The sequence below is a fragment of the Pristiophorus japonicus genome, chromosome 12 (genome assembly GCF_044704955.1).
Source record: "Pristiophorus japonicus isolate sPriJap1 chromosome 12, sPriJap1.hap1, whole genome shotgun sequence".
Classification (NCBI taxonomy): Eukaryota; Metazoa; Chordata; class Chondrichthyes; family Pristiophoridae; genus Pristiophorus; species Pristiophorus japonicus.
Window position 1 is genome coordinate 36,052,868 of NC_091988.1, and position 24,486 is coordinate 36,077,353.

The 24,486-nt window shown below is 41.3% G+C and overlaps 1 protein-coding gene across 1 annotated transcript in view; it reads right to left on the reverse strand.

The window, feature by feature from the left end:
- cacna1db (calcium channel, voltage-dependent, L type, alpha 1D subunit, b) overlaps positions 1-24,486 on the reverse strand; it is a 760,213-nt gene that overhangs the window by 133,705 nt on the left and 602,022 nt on the right. Inside the window, exons 31-36 of the mRNA XM_070894765.1 lie at positions 24,037-24,165; positions 19,354-19,419; positions 18,902-18,993; positions 9,853-10,012; positions 2,114-2,241; positions 561-657 (exon numbers count right to left, since the gene is read on the reverse strand). Of these exons, the coding sequence (XP_070750866.1) occupies positions 561-657; positions 2,114-2,241; positions 9,853-10,012; positions 18,902-18,993; positions 19,354-19,419; positions 24,037-24,165 (672 nt within the window). The remainder of the gene's footprint in view (positions 1-560; positions 658-2,113; positions 2,242-9,852; positions 10,013-18,901; positions 18,994-19,353; positions 19,420-24,036; positions 24,166-24,486) is intronic.

Consider the following 24,486-nt stretch of genomic DNA (forward strand, 5'->3'; position numbering starts at 1 on the left):
AGCTATTGACTGACAATGAATTCTAAATTTAAATCTACAGCAGTCGAAATTTAGAACAATAATCATAATTTCTGACCACTACACTATCAATCCAGCCCTCCAATGCCATGCACATCATAGTGACAGTGGGACTTTTAACATTCGTGACTGGCAAGCAGAATTATTAATTAGGTCACAAGGAACCTTGATAGGTAACGTGCAGTTATATGGACATGGAGCTCAGTGCATCTATATAATTCTCAGCTACTATAATCCTCTAACAGTGAGTGCAGGAACACCTGTGTTGGCCAAATATGATTTTTATGAGCCTTCACTGGAGTATTCCCATAAATATTAATTATTATTAGAAATATATGATGCTGATTCATTCTGAGGATCAGCCACCCTGTATCACAGATATAAATTAAACTAAATCAACTATAATGTCTTTGATCACTATAATGATTAGCTTGTCTAGTTTTTGCAAGAACAGTCCTCAGAAATGGGTTACATTGATAAATACATTCAAATCATCAGTGTCACTAATCAATAAAAACTTTAAAGTTTATAGTTTGCCTTACCTTGCATGCAACTCTGTGTGGACAAAGTTTTCCAAAGCCCAACGGTGGTTGAATACGTCGAAGTAATGTCACTACATCAAGATGTTTTATTCTTCCTCTGTCAAGGATTGAATTTTCAAACCATAAGCAAATTGTCAGCTATAAAAATATAGCAATAAAGTCTGCCATGTACTAATATTACTGGTTCATTAGACAATTATCGAATGCAGCACCAATTTTTTTTTTGTTGCCTACACCAATATGGCGGGCACTGCACTTCCGGCTCATAATGAGCATACGCTTCCTACCTGTCATTTAGGAAGCAATTTAGCACTTGAAAAACTGAGGCTACATGGCCCTGCCTACATGTTTTTCACAACTTGCAAATGAAAATCATTTAAGAAAGTTATAAAGAAGCTGTTCACAGACTGGAGACAATTTAATACAAACATTAAGCTTACAATAAGTTGTTCAGCTCATTTTATAACCAAAACAGTAGCCTGGCACAATTACCAAGTATTTGGAAATGAAGTGCCATGAACTAGAAGTCAAGTAAATATATCACAGCTTAATATGTGAGTACTTTGATCCATGTTTTACTTTTTCTTCATCATTTATCGCGTAAGTTAAAAAAAAAAATCATCCTTTGGATATAGGCGTCGCTGGCAAGACTGGCATTCATTAACCACCCCTAGTTGCCTTGAGAAGGTGCTGATGGGCCCTCTTCTTGCACTATTGCAGGCATTTGTAGTGGTTTGATACAACTGAGTGACTTTCTATGCCACTGTAGAGCCACATATAGAGCAGACTGAGGAAGGACACCAAGTTTCCTTCTCTTAGTGAACCAGTTGGCTTTTTATAACAATACAACATTCAAGGAAGCTTATTTTGATGCCAGCTTTTTATTTCCAGATTTTAAAAATTTAATGCAAATTCTGAAATCGCCATGGGTCGATTTGATCTCACTTTCACTGGATTATTTTTTCAGTAACATAACCAATACACGACCGTGCATTATAAAGTGAAGTCTTAGGCCGCGAAATTCCAGAGCGCCCCATTTGGGGGCAGTAACCTGCGCCCCACGACCTAAATTGGGGTCACCGCCAGGGGGCAAGTGGAGCCCAATGTCAGGTGCTCCACTTCCTCCAATGAGGTGGGCTCGCGGGCACTACGCTGCATCTCTGCGCAACGCTGACACCTTCCGTTAAAACTCTGGATGGCTCTTGATGGACCTTCACTAGGCCACAGGGGATGTGGGGTACCGTGGCCACATGAAATTGGTAGAAAAAGGCTCAACCAGTAAGTCGGGGAAAAAAAATGGCACGCATGTCCCCATTAAAATTCGTCCCATGAGCGGAGTGCGGCCTGGTCAGCGTCCCACAAGGCTACCATGGGGCGAAAAGGGGTTGCCGTGCACACCGATTACATCATGTAATGTGCTATGTAGGGAACACAAATCTATTAAATTACTCCTATATTATTTTGTTCCACAGAAAAATGTAGCAAAGCGAGTAATAACGTACATAATATGTAAAGCTGATTGCGTGCGTGACAGAATTGACAGATTTACTTACTTTGCTTCTGGATCATACTCAGACCATATTCTTTTAAATTCTTCCAAATGATGAGGACCCAGAATGGACCAATCACGTGTCAAATAATCAAAGTTGTCCATGATGACAGCCACAAATAAGTTTATAATCTGTGATATAAAGATGGAAAGATTTATTTATCCATTTGGGAATATTTGTTTCAGTAAACAGCTGACTTCTGTGTTAATGTTATGTACAAATGTACAGTATTAACAAACTCTGGGGAGTTTTTTTTCTGGTTGCAAAAATAGCTATTTCCGGGGCACTCACAAGTACAGTCTCTTATAACGCTTTTATGGTTCTGGTAGATATAGCATAGGTTTTCAGATCAGTTTTGGCCAATAAGTAGATGCGAATTGAGCAAACCTGTTCAGAAATCGTCAGCCGCCTCATACTCTTGCCACTGATGTTGCATTTAGAAGAAGCACAAGGCTAGGGTTAAGTGCATATTCATCACACAGCATCACCAAGAGAGCCAATAATAAGCATTCTGACACAGGCATACACTGGCATTAAAAACTTGGATGCATTGAAGCTGTGAGCAGAAGGTGTTCTTGCAAAGGTTTGAAAGGATGTTTCATCAGATGGCATGAGTTGCCTGGAAGATTTAGGGCACTGAAGGTGAAGGTGTAGCTCGGAAGAGTATGGGAGGATGTAGATAAAATGGTTAACACAGTGGTCAGATTCACAAACAAAGAGCAAGTGTCCTGTATTACAGCTTGCCAAATGCATCTTGCAGCTAGCACCAGGTGCTGCTCTGCAGCCTCTTTAGTATTCTCCTGTATCTTCATGGTCCCCTTGATGTGCCTTGAGGCATTCTTCTTCTGGGGCCACCATGATGATACTTCTTTACAGGGATCCAGCCTATGACCCAGTCCTGGATCTCCAGGTGAAGCCAACATCTGCCATTCAGCAGCCTGTACCAGCACCGATGATCTATTGGGCCTTTCAGTGTTGGGAGTCTCTGCCCCAACCCTGTCACCTCCTGCATTACTGATTTTGTATGGGGTGGGTGAAGACTCTGTCTCGATCTCTTACAGGGCCCTGTGGAATCCTGAATGTAAATCTGGAACCTGATGTATCTAGATTCTGGCCGGATTTGTGGTCCTTCTAAGGCACTCCCTAAAGTGTTACACTCAGAATGGACCAAGAGGACTACAGTTTTTAGTTTCGGTGGAAAAGTAGAAATATTCTGGAAATAACTGTAAAGGTTTTAATATAAACTCATCCTTGTGAAGCCGAATACTAAAAGAGTAATAGATACTGATGTGGTTAAGTACGGATATAAAAACTAATATAAAGGACAAGCACAAGGCACTTAAAAATACAAAGAATTTGGTAAGGAAAACCAGCAAATGCAGCTTAAAAATAATTAGAGAAGCAAAAGGAAAGAAAAAACAAGCGTAAGAAACTATCATAGGTAGCAATAAAGGCGTTTTGAAATATATAGAAAATAAAAGAGAAAATAAACCATTGGGCTAGAAATTCAATAGTGTCATGATCATTTTTCAGAGACTAAACGGAAACTTAAGCCACCGATATGGCGGACAGGAATTACATGCTCATTAGGAGCCAGAAGTGCACCTGAATCAGGCAAAATTAGACCCTTAGCATATGCCAATAAGGGCTAACTGTTTGAAGTCCCCTGTGCAAGATTGGGTTGTCCTGATTGCAGCCAGGAAAACCAGGGGGGTGAAATTGGCCTCCTTTGCGCCTCCCATTAACACATGCCAGGGGTGATAACCGGGCGCGAATGGCTTTCCGGCCAGGCGGGGTGAAAGTAACGACGCCCGTGAACTTCCCTTGTAGGTTAATGCTGGCATTAAACCTTAACGCCACAATCTCCTGTGCCCCAGAGATCACGGTGTCTTGCGGTTTGCATCGCCCCGTTACTGCCCTGGATCCTAAGTTCCCTTTTGCCCCCTGCAACATCGCCGGGCATCAACAATGGCAGCTGCAGAAGGCGCTACGAGCTCCGCCAGCCGCTTGGGGAGCGGTACTTAAAGGCAGTGGTGGCTAGGTAGGCCAAAATTTTAATCTGAGCCCTCTGTGCTGTTTCTTGAATATTTCCCATAGTGCTTAAGCAGCCCTGCACTCTCTTACAGAGCTTGGGGCTGCTCTTCGTGGATTGCAGGTCCCGTCGCCCATCATTGTCAGGTTTACCTTCAAAGCACATCAGCAATGGTCCTTCCCTTTAAGGGAGAGAAGGAGCCTGTTATTCCGGCAGCGCTGCACGGGACATTGTGCAGCGTTCCGCCGCTACTGCCCCTCTTGCTCCATTTAGCACTCCAAGAGAAGTGGTAGCGCTTGATTTAGCACCCCACTTACCTCCTGGAGTGCTAAACTGGAGGTTCGCGTCTGCTAGAATTGGATAGCGCTCAGTGATACTTATGCGCTTTCGCAAAAGTTAGCACACTAAACAGGGTGCTTCGTAATTTCTAACCCCAGATCTCCATGCAACCTAATCAATGTGACCGTTGTCGGCTGCCACCAAAAAGGTAAGTTTTAAAAGAAACATTTATCTGACCATAGAATTATTACAGCACAGAAGGAGGCCATTCGACCCGTCAAACCAGTGCCGGCTCTCTGCAAGAGCACTTCAGCTAGTCCCAATCCTTCGCCTTTTCTCCCTAGCCGTGCAATTTTTTTTTTCCAGGTACTTATCTAATTCCCTTTTGAAAGCCACGATTGAATCACCACACTTTCAGGCCGTGCATTCCAGATTATAACCACTCGCTGAGTAAAAATGTTTCCCCTCATGTCATCTTTGGACCTTCTGCCAATCACCTAAATCTGTTTCCTCGGATTTTTGACTCTTCCGTCAATGGGAACAGTTTCTCTCTGTCTACTCTGTCTAGACCCCTCATGATTTTGAACACATCTATCAAATCTCCTCTCAATCTTCTCTGCTCTAAGAAGAACAACCCCAGTTTCTCCAGTCTATCCACGTAACTGAAGTGCCTCATCCCTGGAACCATTCTTGTAAATCTTTTCTGCACCCTCTCTAAAGCCTTCACATCCTTTTTAAAATGCAGTGCCCAGAATTGGACACAATGCTCCAGTTGTGGCCGAACCAGTGTTTTATAAAGGTTCATCATAACTTCCTTGCTTTTGTACTCTGTGGGCTGGATTTTACCAACATTGACGGGTCGGTGACGGGTCCTGGCCTTGATGCCGGCTGCAACCCATTGTCCAGAATGATTTTCCCCTGATTAGCCCAGTGTATTTCCTGGCCAATTGTAGGAAGCGGGTCTGATGATGTCATTGGCACCCAGGCTCTCCCATGACTCCCTCCATATGCATATGAATGGAGTCACACCATGCAGGGAGGTTCTCTTCCCTTCAAATAGGCAGAAGAGACCTCCCTAGGAGACCAACGCAGCCTGTGGCACATTGCACAGGAGGACACAAGCAGGGATGTCGTCAGGAGGACCAGGCTGTAGTGGCGCAAATCTTTCAGTGATCTCAGTAGATCACGAAACGTTAGTACAAAGCCACACTCAACTTCATCCTGCTGTGCCACTCATCACGTCCCCATCATTCTGCCTTCTCTACACTCCTCCTGCACATCCTTACTCACACCAACTTACCTTGAACCTCCACCCATCCCTCTCTATCTACATTATCACATCCCCATCTCAGTAGCCACCCCTCACTTACCCTCAACCCAGTGCAATCATACCAACTAATAACACACAAGGATATCCAATTAGGTGTTTTATGCAGTGTTCATGTAAAGTTTCTGTTAATGTGGTGTCAAACATTGAAGCCTTCATTTTGAACACTTTGAGTTCTTGGACAGATTAGTGTGCACCATTTGAAGTGGCTTAGTGAGTTGCAGTGAATGGTGAGACATAATGGTACACCCCACTCCTGCAATGGTGATGTGTGTGAAAGGAATGACTTAATCATTGTAGGGATGCTTTGTGGTGTTGGTGTGGGGTGGTGCCAACCTGGCACATAATGTGGCAGCCAAGTTGTACAGCGTCAAGTGAAGTAAATCTGGCCATGGTGAGGCTATCCTTGGCCTCCCGGGCAGCAATGTGGTCGGGTGCTGATGCCCTCTGTCCTGTGCAGCATCAGTTGATTGTGGAGATGGTCGGTGCTGCTGGTGTGCCTGGTACTGCTGGTGTTGGGGTTTGCTTTCAATAAAGACCAACATTCCATTTGCCTTCCTGATCACTTGCTGTACCTGTATACTAACATTTTTGTGTTCCATGCACAAGGATCCCCAGGTCCCTTTGTACTGCAGCATTTTGTAATCTCTCTCCATTTAAATAATAATTTGCTTTTTTATTTTTCCTGCCAAAGTGGATAAGCTCACACTTTCCCACATTATACTCCATCTGACAAATGTTTGCCCACTCACTTAGCCTGTCTATATCCCTTTGCAGATTCTTTGTGTCCTCCTCACAACTTGCTTTCCCACCCATATTTGTATCATCAGCAAACTTGGCTACATTAGACTTGGTCCCTTCATCCAAGTCATTAATATAGATTGTAAATAGTTGCAGCCCCAGCACCGATCCTTGTGGCATCCCACTAGTTACCGTTTGCCAGCTGGAAAATGCCCCATTTATCCCAACTCTCTGTTTTCTGTTAGTTAGCCAATTTTCTATCCATACTAATATATTACCCCCAACCCTGTGAGCTCTTACCTTGTGCAGTAATCTTTTATGTGGCACCTTATCAAATGCCTTCTGGAAATCCAAATACACCACATCCACTGGTTCCCCCTTATCCAGCCTGCTCATTACATCCTCAAAAAACTCCAGCAAATTTGTCGAACATGATTTCCCTTTCATAAAACTAGGCTAACTCTGCTTGACTCCATTATGATTTTCCAAATGTCCTGCTACTGCTTCCTTAATAATGGACTCCAGCAATTTCCCCAACGACAGATGTTAGGTTAACTGGTCTATAGTTTTTTGCTTTCTGTCTCCCTCCTTTTTTTAAAATAGGGGCGTTACATTTGCAGGTTTCCAATCTGCTGGGACCTCTCAAGACTCCTGAGAATTTTGGTAGATTGCAACTAATGCATCCACTATCTCTGCAGCCACTTCTTTTAAGACCCTAGGATGCAGGCCATCAGGTCCAGGGGACTTGTCCATCTTTAGTCCCATTATTTTACCGAGTGCTTTTTCTTTAGTGATAGTGATTGTTTTAAATTCCTCCCTATCTATAGCCCTTTGATTATCCACTATTGGGATGTTTTTAGTGTCTTGTACCGTGAAGATGGACACAAAATATTTGTTCAAAGTCTCTTCCATTTCCTTGTTTCCCATTATTAATTCCCTAGTCTCATCCTCTAAGGCACCAACATTTACTTTAGCTACCCTCTTCCTTTTTATATACCTGTAGAAGCTCTTACTATCTATTTTTATATTTCTTGTTAGTTTACTCTCATAATCCATCCTCTCTATTTTTTTTTTAGTCGTCCTTTGCGGGTTTTAAAAACTGTCCTAATCCTCTGGCCTCCCACTAATTTTAGCTACATTGCATGCCATTGTTTCCAATTTGATGCCATCCTTTACTTCCTCAGTTAGCCACGGATGGTTCTCCCTTCTCAAAGTCTTTCCTTCTCATTGGAATATATTTTTGTTGAGAGTTATGAAATATCTCCGTAAATGTCTGCTGCATCTCATCAACAGTCTTACACTTTAATCTATTTTCCCAGTCCGCTTTAGCCAACTCTGCCTTCATATCTTTGTAATCGCCTTTATTTAAGATCAGGACACTGGTTTGAGACCAAACTTTTTCACTCTCGAACTGAATTTGAAATTCAACCATGCTATGATCACTCTTTTCTAGAGGATCCTTGACAATGAGATCATTTATTAATCTTGTCTCATTACACAGTACCAGATCTAAGATAGCCTGCTCCCTGGTTGGTTCCATAACTGTTCAAGGAAACCATCATGGATACACTCTATGAACTCTTCCTTAAGGCTACCTTGGCCAATTTGATTTGTCCAATCAATATGAAGATTAAAATTGCCCATGATTATTGCCGTACCTTTCTTACAAGCCTCCATTATTTCTTGATTTATATTCTGTCCAACAGTGTAGCTACCGTTAGGGGGCCTATAGACTACATCCACCAGTGGCTTTTTCCCCTTATTATTTCTTATCTCCACCCAAACTGATTCTACATCTTGATTTTCTGAGCCAATATAATTTCTTGCTACTGCTCTGATCTCATCCTTTATTAACAGGGCTACCCCACCTCCTTTTCCTTTCTGTCCATCCTTCCGAATTGTCAAATACCCCTAAATATTCAGTTCCCAGCCTTGGTCACCTTGCAACCACGTCTTTGTAATGGCCATCAGATCATACCCATTCATATCTATTTGTGCCGTCAACTCATCTATCTTGTTACGAATGCTGCGTGCATTCAGATAGAGCTTTTAATTTTGTCTTTTTACCATTTTTCCCTGCTTTGACCCCACTTTCTGATGCACTCTTATTTTTATACATTCTGTCCCTTCCTGTCATACTCTGGTTACCATTTCCCACAATGCTACCCTGCTCTATTGCCTTTTCCTTGCTCTTTGACTTTTAAAATTTACGCTCACCTGCACTCTCCACAACCTGCCCCCCATCCCCCATTTAGTTTAAAGCCCTCTTTACAGCCCTAGTTATTCGATTCGCTAGGACACTCGTCCCAGCACAGTTCAAGTGAAGCCCGTCCCAACGGAACAGCTCCCTCTTACCCCATTACTGGTGCCAGTGTGCCAGGAATCGAAACGCATTTCTTCCACACCAGTCTTCGAGCTATGTGTTCATCTCTCTGATCTTATTTACTCATTTGCTTGTGGCTCAGGTAGGGAGTAATCCAGAGATTATTACCTTTGTGGTTCTGCTTTTTAATTTAGCCCCTAGCTGCTCATACTCCCTCATCAGAACCTCTTTCTTTGTTCTACTTTTGTCATTGGTACCTACGTGGATCACAACAACTGGATCTTGCAACTCCAAGTTCCTCTCCAGCCCAGACGATATGTCCTTATCCCTGGCACCAGTCAGGCAACACAGCCTTTGGGACACACGCTCTCGGCTGCAGAGAACAATATCTATCCTCCTAACTATACTGTCCCCTACCACTACAACATTTCTTTTTATTCCCCCCTCTTGAATAGCCCCCTGTACCATGGTGCTGTGGTCGGTCAGTTTACTCATCCTCCCTGCAATCCCTGTTCCTGTCCACACAGGGAGTAAGAGCCTCTTACCTGTTGGATAAGAGTAAGGGCTGAGGCTCCTCAATTGCTAACTTTTGGATCCCCATACCTGCCTCACTTGTAGTCACATCCTTCTGTGCCTGACCACGGACTAAATTTGAATTATTTAGCCTAAGGGGTGTGACTGTCTCCTGGAACACAGTGTCCAGGTAACTCTTCCCCTGCCTGATGTGTCATAGTGTTTGAAGCTTTGGCTGATTTTCCCCTCCTAACCTACTGGCACTGAGGTAAAATGATGTTGCCCCTACCACCACCCTAGATAAGATTAATTACTTCAGTATAGACCAAAGGTTGAACCCGGTATCTTTCTGGTCTGTATGGTTGTTACTTGCTGTCCTAATTTGCTGGCTGGGCTGTTTGCGAACTTTGGGAAGCATAAATTTGCTGCGTGCATGAATGTTAACTTTTCATTCAGTTACAAGTAATTTCAAGTAAAGTTTCTATTATAACAAAGTTCAAGCCAGCATGAATATGAATACCACATACCAGAAAGGCGCATAACATGTAAAAAGTGATGAAATATACAATAGCAAAGTTGCTGCCACATGTAAATTCTTCTCCTGGACCATACTCTGACTCCGGGTCACAGCGTCTTCCAGGCATGCAGGCCAACATGATTTCTTGCCAGGCTTCTCCAGTGGCACACCTGTTGAAACAGTATTAAGTCAGCAGAACAACTATTGATGCTAATTTAATATTAATGTTACCTGTTAATGTAATTGACGTAATAGATGTATTGCGGGTAATTTTCACCTTCTACTGCCTGGTAGGTCATCTGACAGAGTGGATCACCTACCTGTTGTAGAACCCACCCAATTTTCATCCCATTGAAATCGCTGAAACAGAGGAACTTATCCATAGCTTGAACTCAAAGTCCAGATTTTGTGATATGGTTTCTGCGATTTTTTTTTTCTTGATTTTAACATTTTACACTTTACACATTACAACAGTGACTACACTCCAAAAGTACTTCATTGGCTGTAAAGCGCTTTGAGACGTTCAGTGGTCGTGAAAGGCACTATATAAATGTAAGTCTTTCTTTCTTTCAGTTTTACACTTGATTGATTCTGGTCTGGATTGGTAATCCGAACAATATTGAAATGTGCAGTTTGGGATAAACTGAGCAGAACAAAACTTATTGAGATATATATTCCATGTCAGTATGATTCCAGAAGTAGGTTAGTATTCATTTACTTCTTTATCATATTCTTAGCAATATCTGACTACACTAACAATTATTGGAAGATTACTCATAAATGTGGTTAGATCCAAGGATAAAACCCCTAATAGCTGTTGGGGATCCTAGTACCACAGATATTCTAAAAAATATAACCTCGAGCTTGTGTTGGATTGTAGAAATCTATGTGAAGCAAGAATATTCAACACTGTTAGATTTATTTTTCATCAATCAAAATGATCATTAACAAAACCAATGCAAACCAAACAGGGAAATTGATGAAGATCGTCATAGACTGAAAGGTAGGCTTGCAATATCTAGCAAGCTGTTCTGCTATGTTCTGATGAAGGATCATTGACCTGAAACGTTAACTCTGTTTCTCTTCATAGATGCTGCTTGACTTGCTGAGATTTCCAGCATTTTCTGCTTTTATTTCAGATTCCAGCATCCACAGTATTTTGCTTTTGTGTTCTGCTATGTTGATGGATCCTATTTGTAAATGATTCATTTACTTCTTTATCATATTCTCAGCAATATCTGACTACACTAATAATTATTGGAAGATTACTCATAAATGTGGTTAGATCCAAGGATAAAACCCCTATTTGTTGACTGTTCCTCAACCCATTTTTTTCCTTAAGATGTGAATGTTAGCTGAATTACCGATCACTGTTTCCATTACTATTACACCTGCAACCTACAAGTTCTCCATCCCCAACAGAGTGCCGTGCATGAGCAAGCCTCCATAATTGACAACAGCTTTTCTTTGCTGTTGAATTGTTATATGTGTCTTTTTTTTCTCTTGCTGGAAAAAGTGGCTCAGTTTGTAGCTCTCCAACACCTCTGACTCTACAAGGAGGACGTACTGGAGATCCTGGGAGCTATGCAGCCAACTTGTTGGGGACAGAGAAATAGAAGGACCAGTGGCAGTTACAGGTTTGTGGACCATTTGCAACTTGCCTGTATAATGATTTGAGAGCATCAAGCAACAGAATTGAGCACCTTGAAAAGCGACAGAGAAGCCCCTCATTGTAGCTGTAGCCACATAATATAAGATCTCTTCATTTTCTATTCCTCTAGATAAACTAAAGCAAGATTCCACTGTGCAAGAGAAGGAGGATAGAGGCCAGCTCTCTTTCACCTCTACCTTATGCGCCACATTCTCACCCACACCATCATTAATCCTTTTTCTCTCACTCACCAGACTCAGAATAATCCAGCCGGCGGCAGGGGGTTGGTGGGTGGAGAGAAGAACTAGATAGTTCCATTGATGGCTTTTCACTGGGCTAGATATAAATGAAAGAGTGCCAAAAACATCAGAGGCGAGAGTGAAATCAGACAATGGGAGAAGAAGCTCCACAGAAGGTAGCCCCTGGGTAGAGCTGGCAGACTCTTGTATCAGGTGTACGAAGGATGCTGCATGCAAGTCACACTCACATGGAAGCACTAAGGATAGCAGGGATCACATTAAAGTCCAATGCCACCCTCTATGCCAGTATCAGAGAAGAATTTGATACAATCGGGTGCTACATAGTGAGAGAGGTGGCACCAGGAACATCTACATCTGTTCTCACTCCTCAACAGAGAGGTTTCCAGACAAGAGAGTGCATTCATTGCAGATCCTTTGACCTTCAGCCCTTGGGAGATCATTCAAAGCGAATTATGGCATCTGGCTTATGAGAACTTTGTAGAGCTATCTCTCATGGTCTGCATCTGATTTATCTGTCATCTGTTGATCAGTGGGCACTCAGATTTAGAACCTAGCACAAATGTGTGGCTAGAGTCCACCTTCGTGACTGCATCCTGTTCCTACTGACAACTCATGTGACCTATACAGCCAGTCCTGAGAGATACTTTCACATTTGGAAGTCAGGATGCATACTTGAAGTAGTGACACAGCCTGCTGATGAGTCTTCCATGGGCTCAGAAGTCTGAGAGGTGATCTTATAAAGATTGAAAACAGTATAGAAAATTACTGTGAGAGTAGGACAAGGGCCATAGGTTCAAACTAGCAAAAGAGACATTTAGGACAACTGGATACAGTTGTGGAGACAAAAACCCTGGAATCATTTAAGAAGCAACTGAATGCTGCAATGAGAGGACTTTAGGGACAGTCTGGTTGGATAAAGTCAGATGGGCTTAACAGCCTTTCTTATCTGTAATTATTTTGTGATCTTCTGATGGAGGACTTCAGCCAGCACAAAACAAACTGGGAATGTGCGCTTATCAATGTAGTGTGTCACTACTTCCCGACTCAGTAAGAATGATGCTCTGATCCCAATGCCCCCAGTGGGAAGCCGCACTCGCAGGCTACGAGAATCAGGGTTACAATGCTATACTACTAGAATATTATTGACTTCCAGATTGAAGACGAAGTGTCTCCTTGGTGACCACTATGAACTGCAGTTGCTGGGGCTACCCTTTTCCTATGGGAGTACAGGATGGCAGAATCACCTCTAGTGTGCCAGGGAGACCATGAGAGGCAGTCGCCTTGGTTCTTATTAATTAACTTGTTGTTGATTGCCTTTTGGGGTTGGAGAGAAATTTATTCAAACTTTTTCCCACTGAATTGGCCTATATGGCTGCTGGTAGGCAGGAAGAATTAAGGGTCAATTTGCTTAGTTACAACATTAGAATTAGATAGACTCGATGGACCAGCTGGTGTTTTTCTGTCCATCGTTTTTGTATGTTAGTTACCACATTCAAGGGGGAACAGCGCTTTAACGAGTAATTGCAGACTCATTATGTGACCTTAAAAATTACCGGCCACAGGTGTGCAGGAGATAGGTCGGGATGATACAACGCCACAGGTGCCAGCTTGCCCAAGAGCGAGATCACATACTAGCTCTATTGAAGAGGACTCAGATGCAAACTTTGAGAGCCCAGACTGCCGAAGAAGGCTGATGGGCATATACCAGGAAATGCTAAGTGCACTGAGAAGCCTGCCGGCGAGCTTGCAAACAATGGCTCAGATTATGGAGGAGTCTAGCTCCAACCTGTATCAGGCTTCGCGGAGACCATAGAGACCATTCTGTCCAACATGGAGCGAGTGGTCAGCAAGGAGACCCATAGGGGGACATTTTCTAGGGTATCAGTGGGCACGATCGGTGGTGGTTCGGGTGGGAAAGTGGTTATTTTTGACAGTGGGTTGGGACCCCGCTATCAACTCGCCGCCACGCACCTTTCCCAATGTCAGGTCTGTCAGCGCTGAGCAGACCCGACAAGCAGCGGTGGGCGACCCAATTAAGCTCATTATTGCCTTGTTGACAGATCATTAACAGACTTTTTAAAAAACTTAACTTTTCACTTTACCTTCATGGCCATGGGAACCATGCTGTTCAGGGACCATGGCTATCAACCTGAGGAGGGATTTCAGTGGCCATTGCTCCAACTGATACCTTGACAGCTTCAAATGTACAGTAAAAGCTCCCACTTGACAGGTCTTCACTTTCCTCAGCCACAAGCTGTTTCTCAGTCCATTTCCAGCACAGATTCTGCAAGCTTTCCACTTTCTACTCTCCATCCAGTATCACCTCTTTGGAAGAACTCTCTCACCATGACAGAATGCTTCTGTCATCTGTACTTTACCTGCCATCTAGTCCATCAACATGGAGTCCCTTTATACTGTCTCACCTTGGTCCTCAGAATCTGACCACAATCAGTCCCAACACTAGCAGCACCAACACCAACCTTCTCCGCAATCACCTGATGCTGCACAGGACAGAGGACAGAGGACATCAGCACCCGAGCACATTGCTGCACGGGAGGCCAGAGATGGCCAGATTTACTTCACTTGACGCCGTACTCCCTGGCTGTCACATGATGTGCCAGGTTGGCACCACCCCACACCAACACCATAAAGCATCCCGACAATGCCCAACTATTCCTTTCACACTCATCAGCATTGCTGGGGTACAGTTATGTCTCATCATTCACTACAACTCACTACGCTACTTCCAAAGGTGCACACAAATCTGTCCAAGAGTGCAAAGTGTTGAAAATATAGGTTTCCATGTTTGACAGCACATTAACAGAAATTTTACATGAACATTGGATAAAATACCCAGATGGCTATCCTTGTGTGTTATTAGTTGGTATGTTTGCACAAGGATGAGGGTGAGTGTAAGGGGTAGCAAATGAGATAGGGATGTGATAATGTAGGTAGAGTGAGAGGGATGGGTAGAACTGCAAGGTAAGTTGCTGTGAGTAAAGATGTGCAGGATAGGGAAAGCAGAGCGATGGGGATGTGATGAGAGGCACAGCAGGATGAAGATGAGTGTGTCTTTGTACTAATGTTTCGTGATCTAATGAGATCATTGAAAGATTTGCAGCACTGCACCCAGGTCCTCCTAACGACATCCCTACTTGTGCCCACCTGTGCAATGTTCAACCAGGCCCATCGGAAGGGAAGAGGACAACCCTGCATGCTCTGACTCCCACCATATGCGTCATGGGACAACCTGGGTGCAGCCCTGCATCTCTGTGCAGTGATTGTCAGTGTTTGCAGCACTTGAATGCTGTAGAACACTGACAGCACAAATGTCAAAATAACGTTGGCCATGGTCCTTTTAAGGAAACCGGCTGATGACGCGTCATGAAATGATGTCACCAGATCTGCTTCCTCCAATTAGACCGGCAAACGCGCTGATGGGCTTAACAAGTCCCATCAAGGGAAAATCATTTTGGACAGCAGGCTGGAGCCAGCAGCAGGGCAGGACATGCCACTGACATCACCCACTCTGGACCCACTGAGGTGAGCAAAATCCCAGTCTCAGTCTTTGATCTGGAAGTCAATAGTATTCCACGTAGCCTTAATTTAACTATATTCATTCAACTTCTTTGAAAACAGATAAAATTACTCTTGTCCTCTGCCAGTATCATATTGGCAGCTTTAACTTGTTACTAATTAGATCTCACATTTACATTTGAAAACAACTTATTAAACTGCTGCTACACTGTGCCTGAGCTTAGCTGTTCTATCCTATCTCACAAATTCAGCAAGTAATATTGAAACTGGAGTGCAGACATAAGTAAGTGATGATTTAAAAGTTTCAGATTATGAATAAAGAGACTAACATACTATTAATGGAATTACTAATATGAATTTTTTTATTTTAAAAGACAAAATATTGTGGATGCTGGAAATCTGAAATCTAAACGGTATCAATTGCTTGGTAAATTTAACATTTAAGCCTTTGAATCTTTTAATGTGTAGACATAAGGATTAATTAATGGCAGCAGACAAGGGATCCTGAATAAAACCTGTTTGTTAATTCAATTACACTGCGGTGTGTTACTCACATACTAGTAGATATTTTATTTACAGTCCAAACCATTATTTTATACATTTTATGTCACACTGCACACAAAAGCTGCAATCAAATAATATGATATTGTGATTTATGTTACTCCGAACCATTCTAGCATTATTTTATTACAAGCACCAGTGGGGAAAGGGCTTACTTTCCATCTAAAAATGGCAATGTGCCTTGTAAGGTTTTACCATGGTGAAAATACCTTTTGGAGTTTGGGACGACTTTAATTAACACTTTAATTAAATAAAACCTGTTTGTTAATTCAATTATACTGCGGTGTGTTACTCACATAGTAGTAGATATTTGAGTAATTAATTAATTAAATACTTTAATTAAATGCTTTGTAATATTTACATCAAGTCAGTCAAGTACAACATTGAACTCACTTCTCAAATGTATTTTTTGCAACTTGTACTACAAACTTGTTATATGTGGATTTTGCCGTAACAAAAAAAGACTCATTCTCAAAAACCTGTGTGAAGGTCTCTTTTTCCATCTGCAACAATATGGTTAAGCAATATGCAAAGTAGGAGTAATTTATATTAATAGGCTATTTGTGTCCCAATGACATGCTGGGATTTGACCTACTTAATTGATTTGGACAATTAATATTAAAGAAACTTCAAACTGCAGTTATATTGGGAAGTAATATATACACACACAAGTTGAACCTCCCTTATTCGGAACCCTCGGGGCCTGCCCTGTTCTGGATAAAGATTTTTTCCGGACGAGGGGTGGTCACGTTAAATTGGATGGTATAGTTACTAAGCAAGGGGATATCGGGGCTGGGAGTGTGGCAGCGAGATCATGGGGGGGTGGTGGATCGCGGGTTCAGGCCAGCTATTGCGGGAGTCGGCAGCGAGGAAGGACTTCAATTTGTTCATGTCGGAGTTCTGCGCATGTGCCACCCGGTGACCGGGATTGGTGCTGGACCAGGGGTGGTTCCGGATAAGGGAGGTTCAACCTGTACAATATGTTACGATGAACTGAAAATTGCAAGAATTAAAACCTGTTCCCTGTAAATATTTAATCCAAACGTATTTCTTTTTTCTTCAACAAGACAACAAGGTTTGTAATTTATTTATCAAAAGTTCACAAAATCCGGAAGACAATCTATAATATCCACAAATATTTTGGCAATTGAGTCCCGATTAGTTGTTTTAATCTCCTTGATTTTTAAATTCTCACACTTGTTTTCAAATCCCTCCATGGCCTTGCCCCTCCCTAGCTCTGTAACCTCCTCTAATCCTACAACTCTCCGAGATCTCTGAGCTCTTCCAATTCTGGCCTCTTGCACATCCCCGATTTTCTTCGCTCCACCATCAACTACCTAGTAACTTGAACATTTAAGCCTAGTAAATTGAACACTGAAGTCTTTAATTAGTGACAACAGAGGAGGGATCTTGACAAAAACCTACGTTCATCAATTTAATTGTACCGTGGTGTGTTACTCATATACTAGAAGCTACTTTACTTACTGTCCACCGTGCCTTCAGCTGGCAAGATCCTAAGGTCTGGAATTCCCTCCCTAAATCTCTCCGCCTCTCTTTTCTCCTTTACGATGCTCCTTAAAGCCCATCATTTGACCAAGCCAATCCTAGTATCTCTTTATGTGGTTAAGTGTCAAATTTTGTTTGATAATCGCTCCTGTGAAGTGCCTTGGGATGTTTTACTACATTAAAGGTGCTATATAAATACAAGTTGTTGTTGTTACAAAACAATAAATATATCAGCCAGGAATTTGCAGTCAGCAGCGAAGCAAAGGCATTCGCTGCTGACCCCGAAGTACGCTTCGCATAAGGATCTCGCAATCCTGTGTCCAGAACTTCAGGTTTTCCAACCTTCAATTCAAATCAACAAACTAGAGTGGGAGTCCCCTTGTACGAACTGCTGTGATGTCAAAAGGCTGTTTAAACAGCCAATCAAAAGGCAACATTCTCACAGGCAATGAACAAGAAAGTGAGTAAGCTCTTAAAATTCAAACTTTTTAATATACTTAATAGACAGCAAAAGAAAGATTGGGGCTCTCACATTTTTAAAAAATTATGAAAAGTTTCTTACATTTTTTTTTTTAAATGGACAAATGTCATACTGCACAAAATTCAAATGAGTTTTCTAGGCCCTTAACATCTGTTTAGTAGTAATAACACAGTAAAAAAAAAAGTTACACCTAAATCCCCTTGGGTCTAACTTTTAGTGGGGAATTTAACAACGTACTTACTGCGTCAGTTTCAATGATTTGTATGATTACACAGATTGTTGGCTCTGTGGGCGGGTGGGAAAAGGGAGGGGAGCATAGTGCAGCCTGTTTCAAAGTTGTCAATGACTGACCGCAACTTCAGGATTTCCGTCAAATTGCGGTCAGTTTCAAAGACGGAATGGCAGCGAATGCTGCCAGTTCGCCATCATCCCGGCCGCAAATTCTGGGCCAATATCTTTCCATCAGCCGATTGGTCTTCATTCTTTGAATGCTAATGTAACTGCATAACACTAGCTTATCTAGCATCTTTTCTTACTTCTTTGTATTCTTGAGATCCTACTACCCCGCATCTAGTTGTGGCGATGCAGTTTTGAATACAGCTGAGCAAGCTGCTTCTCTGCAGTGCTCCATTAGGTCAAGGATCTGAGATTCATGATTTAACAAAGTTGTTGGGTAGCATTTGGCATTCATTCATGCCATAAGTTTAAAATATAATACTTTACAATTGATGATTATTCCATAGCATACTTGCACCTGTAGTTAGCACGAGAAGACTGAACACTCAGGAACAACACCAGAGCAAAGCAGTGACTCATTTTATTGGTTTCAAGCTGGAGTTTTACCTCAGTTATTTTACTGGATAGTTTAAAATCTGTATGTGAAATTGTGTAATACTCTTGGGACATTGCTAGAACTTGTAACCAATACAAACTATAAAAGGCTCCATGCTCCAATAAAGTGCTTGAAAAATGTCAAACAGAGTAACAAGGCTATGACTTTTCAGAATGAAACCAATAACCAGTGACATTGCAATAATATGAAACTGCTGGATTATTTTTGTACCTGAAAAGAAGGAGAACAGACTGAAAAAAAGTCTGAAAATTGTTATTTCTGTTTATCTGTGTGTGGTCTTGCAAGGCAACTTTGCCAAAAATCTGAAAAAAAGTAATATTCTTCGGTCAATATTAAGTATAGTTAGTTTTGTTGCTGTGTAGTGAACTGTGAACTATTATTGATATTTTTCCATTTCTTATTAAAATCCTGATAAAATAAAACTTACTAATCTTCAGATTAGTGAAATTGCAATTAAGTTAAATATCTGGAGAGCATAAATCTCTGAATAATCTATTTACAGTACAAACTTTAAACAATTAGGTTGTAGTTATCATGTCCAATAGATTTATATTTCACTTCTAATGAATTACAGTTATCAATGAAACATTGAATAAAAACATTTTCCAAGAAAGATTTTGCATTTGCATCAGGAGTGTGTCCAACAAAATCACACGGATTACCTGCATGCCAATTACAGCATAGATGAAAAACAGCATGGCTATCAGAAGAGCAACATATGGAAGAGCCTGAGAAGGAAGGAACATTTTCCAGTTTAGGTTGCATTAGTTACAGCTATGTTAAAATAATCACAGGACGTATTCTATTATTTTCACTAATTGCCTTTTAAGTACTACCTGAATGTTAATAAGTACAATAGATGATTATTTAATCCCACATCTAATTAAGTCAATGTTTAAGAAATTTGTTCTTTTCACATATATATTGAATTGTTAATGGTTAATTATCATAATATGGGTAATATTTCTACTAGATTTCTGGTAGCTGGACTATCCAATTAAAAAACCAGAGCTTTCAAATGTTTTGTGGAAATAAATGAGTATATATTAAAATTGACTATTTTGTAATTCTACAATTACGGAGGAATTGTTCTGGCCGCTGGCATTGAATGGACCTGGAAAATTGGTTGGGGAGTCGCTTTTACCAGATGCCACACGATTAGTACAGTGCATGATCTTACAGGGCAGCCTTTTAAACTGGCCTAAAATGCTCACACAAAATGCTGTGAACTTCATTTTAAATACGTGTAAGTATGATGTAGCATGATGTACTGTTGGTTTAGACAGGATCAAGCTGTGTATTTTGCTCACCCATCTGGAGTAGGCAGAGGCAGATAAGTAAACTCCACACAAGGAGCTTTTTTGTATTTTTTTTCAATGCCATTTTCAGTTATTTTTCTCTTTACTGATTATTTTTTTTGGTGCCACAATAGGTAGGGAACATTGAGGTGAAAACAAAAATAGTCAACTATTGTCTCAAAATTTACCAGAAAGCTGAAGCAGTTACAAAACTTCACAAGGTTCCCAAGAGTGCAGAGCCCCATGTGGTCATGCAGACAACTTTCACCAAATCCATGGACATTTATGAATAGGAAGGGGCTCCATTCAATTAATACTCAGATTTTAAATAACCATCAGAATTACAGCATGCAGGTGGTTCCCACAGTGCACTTATTCTATGCCAGTTAGCAGTCCCACCATTACTTAATGGCATTTCTACCCGAGATGGGTGGATCCTGGGTGACCAGGGAGATCCTGGCCTGCAGGCTGGCTTGCATCCTAGGGTCTTAAGAGAAGCAGTGGCAGGTATTGTGGATGCATTGATTGTAATTTACTAAAATTCCCTGGATTCTGGGGAGGTTCCAGCAGATTGGAAAACTGCAAATGTAAAGCCCCTATTTAAAAAAGGAGGCAGACAAAAAGCAGGAAACTATAGACCAGTTAGCCTAACATCTGTGGTTGGGAAAATGTTGGAGTCCATTATTAAAGAGGGGCTAGCAGGACATATGGAAAAGCAAAATTTGGTCAGGCAGAGTCAGCATGGATTTATGAAGGGGAAGTCATGTTTGACAAATTTGCTGAAGTGCTTTGAGGATGTAACGAACAGGGTGGATAAAGGGGAACCAGTGGATGTGGTGCATTTGGACGTCCAGAAGGCACTTGACAAGGTGCCACATAAAAGATTACTGCACAAGATAAAAGTTCACAGGGTTGAGAGTAATATATTGGCATGGATAGAGGATTGGCTAACTAACAGAGAACAGAGGGTGGGGATAAATGGTTCATTCTCTGGTTGGCAACCAGTAACTAGTGGGGTGCTGCAGGGATCAGTGCTGGGACCCTAACTATTTACAATCTATATTAACGACTTGGAAGAAGGGACTGAGTGTAACGAGCCAAATTTGGTGATGATACAAAGATGGGAGGAAAAGAAATGTGTGAGGAGGACACAAAAAATCTGCAAACGGACATAGACAGGCTAAATGAGTGGGCAACAATTCAGCAGATGGAGTATAATGTTGGAAAGTGTGAGGTCATGCACTTTAGCAGAAGAAAATCAAAGAGTAAGTTATTATTTAAATGGAGAAAGATTGCAAAGTGCCGCAGTACAGCGGGACCTGGGGGTACTTGTGCATGAAACACAAAAGGATAACATGCAGGTACAGCAAGTGATCAGAAAGGCCAATGGTATCTTGGCCTTTATTGCAAAGGGGATGGAGTATAAAAGCAGGGAAGTCTTGCTACAGCTATATAAGGTATTGGTCAGGCCACACCTGGAATACTGCGTGCAGTTCTGGTTTCCATATTTATGAACGGATATACTTGCTTTGGAGGCAGTTCAGAGAAGGTTCACTAGGTTGATTCCGGGGATGAGGGGGTTGATTTATGAGAAAAGGTTGAGTAGGTTGGGCCTCTACTCATTGGAATTCAGAAGAATGAGAGGTGATCTTATCAAAACTATAAGATGAGGGGGCTTGACAAGGTGGATGCAGAGAGGATGTTTCTACTGATAGGGGAGATTAGAACTAGAGGGCATGATCTTAGAATAAGGGGCCGCCCATTTAAAACACAGATGAGGAGAAATTTCTTCTCTCAGAGGGTTGTAAATCTGTGGAATTCGCTGCCTCAGAGAGCTGTAGAAGCTGGAACATTAAATAAATTTAAGACAAAAATAGACAGTTTCTTAAACGATAAGGGGATAAGGGGTTGTGGGGAGCGGCCAGGTAAGTGGAGCTGAGTCCATGATCAGATCAGCTGTATGGCCTACTCCTGTTCCTATTTCTTATGTTCTTATCCTCTTGAGCTGATACCAGTGTGGAAAACAAGAAATGCAGCAAAAAGATACATGCCTCCATAAAATACAAATCGAGTATACAATAAGTATGGAGAGTGCATCGTATTACTTAATCTAGTTCTTGCTTGCAGGAGATGGAAGTTACGTCGATGTTTGCTGGATGTCCATGAACTATTTCTGGGATGGTGGTACCTCTCTACATCCTTCTGCTGGGTCATAATATGACCATGAAACTGTCTGCTTCTGTGGCGGCTGCTTGGACCTGCCCACTTTCTGCATGGGCCATTTGACTCGGGAGGCTGGGTAGCATGGAGTTGCTCTGAGAGACAACTCCCTCATCTATACCTATTTCTGCTGATGGGTACTCTCTCAGTATATCTTGTGATCTGTGTAACAGCAGACCACAGAGCTACAGTAAAGCTTTGTGCCATTGTAAAATTAAGCAAAGCACAAGTACACATACCTTGGCAACCTTTTGGAGTCTAGCAGATTTCTCCCTCACCTGCTCCCAGGATCTGGTCACAGGTAACAATTTGCTCATTTTTTCTACTACCTTCATTTGGGCTGCTTTGCTGCCATTCTTCAGAAGAGAAGCACTTTTGCTCCAAAAAGGACTATCCTTCTCTCCAGTATTTCTCACAGCAGGACTTAAAAAGCTGCAGCTGTATGGGAGCTATTTATTACCCTGGTCTTGCTGTAACTATCTGTACCACCCCACCCCCAAAGTAAGACAATGCAACAAAAGACTGTGGAGGATTTGCATTGTCATATTAAACCCAACATATGTCTAATATTGTTCTTCTCCTGTAGGTAGAGTCATTTAAACACTTTCACAAGTGGAAAAAGTTGGAAGAATCACACAAGGCCTTTTCACACACTTTTTGTCAGTAGTTTTCTGACACAAGTTCCCCAGAAATCAATACCAAGTATTTTCTATACTTTTAATTTATTAAGTCCTGCTTTTGCTTCTTTAAAAATGACATTTTATTATATTTTGTCATTAATCTAAGATAAAGTGCTACTGTGACACAAGTCATGATGAGGCATTCGGTCAATGTTTACTCAGAACTTTTACTAGTCTTTAATATTTTGGGCTATCATTTGTTTACAGAGCAGTTAATGGATGGAAAATAATCGAAGGCATGCCCAAATTTGCAATATACATTCCCAATGGGCAAAGTTCTACACTTGGAGTGCAAACTCACAAAATTATTCCTCAGATATCCAGCGGTACAAGTGTATTCAATTCAGCACAAACTGCTTTGCCATTCCTCCACTCCTTCCAATTTCCATTCATCCAAATATTTATCTATTCATGTATCTACCTGATATTGGACTATTAACTCAAATGAATGCAACATATCCTTGTTCTCCTCCTTCCTTTTTAGGTACCCACCGTCTATCACAACATTTCCCTATACAAGCAGGAATGTAGGATGTTCTGGACCATGGACTTCTACATGGCGACTGACAAACCAACTAATTGCAGTTCAGCATAATGGAGCCAGTTGTGATTATTCCAGCACCCTCCGCCCCCGGCACCTTCCGCCCTATTTCCTTAGGTAGATTCTGCTGCTGTGCCATATTCTAATTAGCAACTTGGTGAGGAAAATAGGATGACGGTAGATAACTTCAGTGAAAGTCCTAGCACTGTCAAAAAGTGTGAAGTAGAATGACATCCTTCTGTGTTGGAATTCTTATGATTCTATGGTCAAATATTCGTAGAATGGAAATTATATGTGATTTTAAAAGTTAGCAATGCTGTCGTATTCAAAGGAATATCTCTATCTAATCTATGAGCTGGGCTTTAATGCCAGATTTCTCTTTGGACTTTCAATCAAATGGTTCACATTTAGAAAATAGGTCGGACACTCATATTAAAAAAAATCTGGTGTACATCTTTGATATTATTAGTATGAATTCGACTTAATGCAGACATTAGTATTAATCAGACCTTTATTTTTATATATATATATATATATATATACACACACACACATGTAATAGTATCAACTGATTCCCTGATTACAAGAATAAAACTGGATACATACCTGGAAGGACTTGATAAATGTCCATAATAATGTACGTATCCCCTCACCACGGCTCAGTAGTTTGACCAATCGCATTACACGGAAGAGACGGAAGAAGGTAATGGAAATTCTGGAACTTTCCTCAGAACTCTAAAAGTAATTGTGCACAAATTCAATTAAAATCAATTTGCAAGAAAAAATGAATAAATGCATTCAACAGATTGTAAGACAAAACAGGGAGAAGACAATCAGAAAGGTAATCACAAAGGAATTCAAGGTGTGCCTCAATCACCTTCCCATACTTAACTGCATTGATCTGCATAAGCACAGTGTGATCTGAAAGACTTCATGCTACAAAAGGTAAATTTTCAGAAAATTTATGTTTCCTGTCACAACCAGTTTCTTTTAAAGTTTAAAATCTTCAATTGGGGTCAACATAATTCTGAAAATTTATTATATAGATTAAATCAA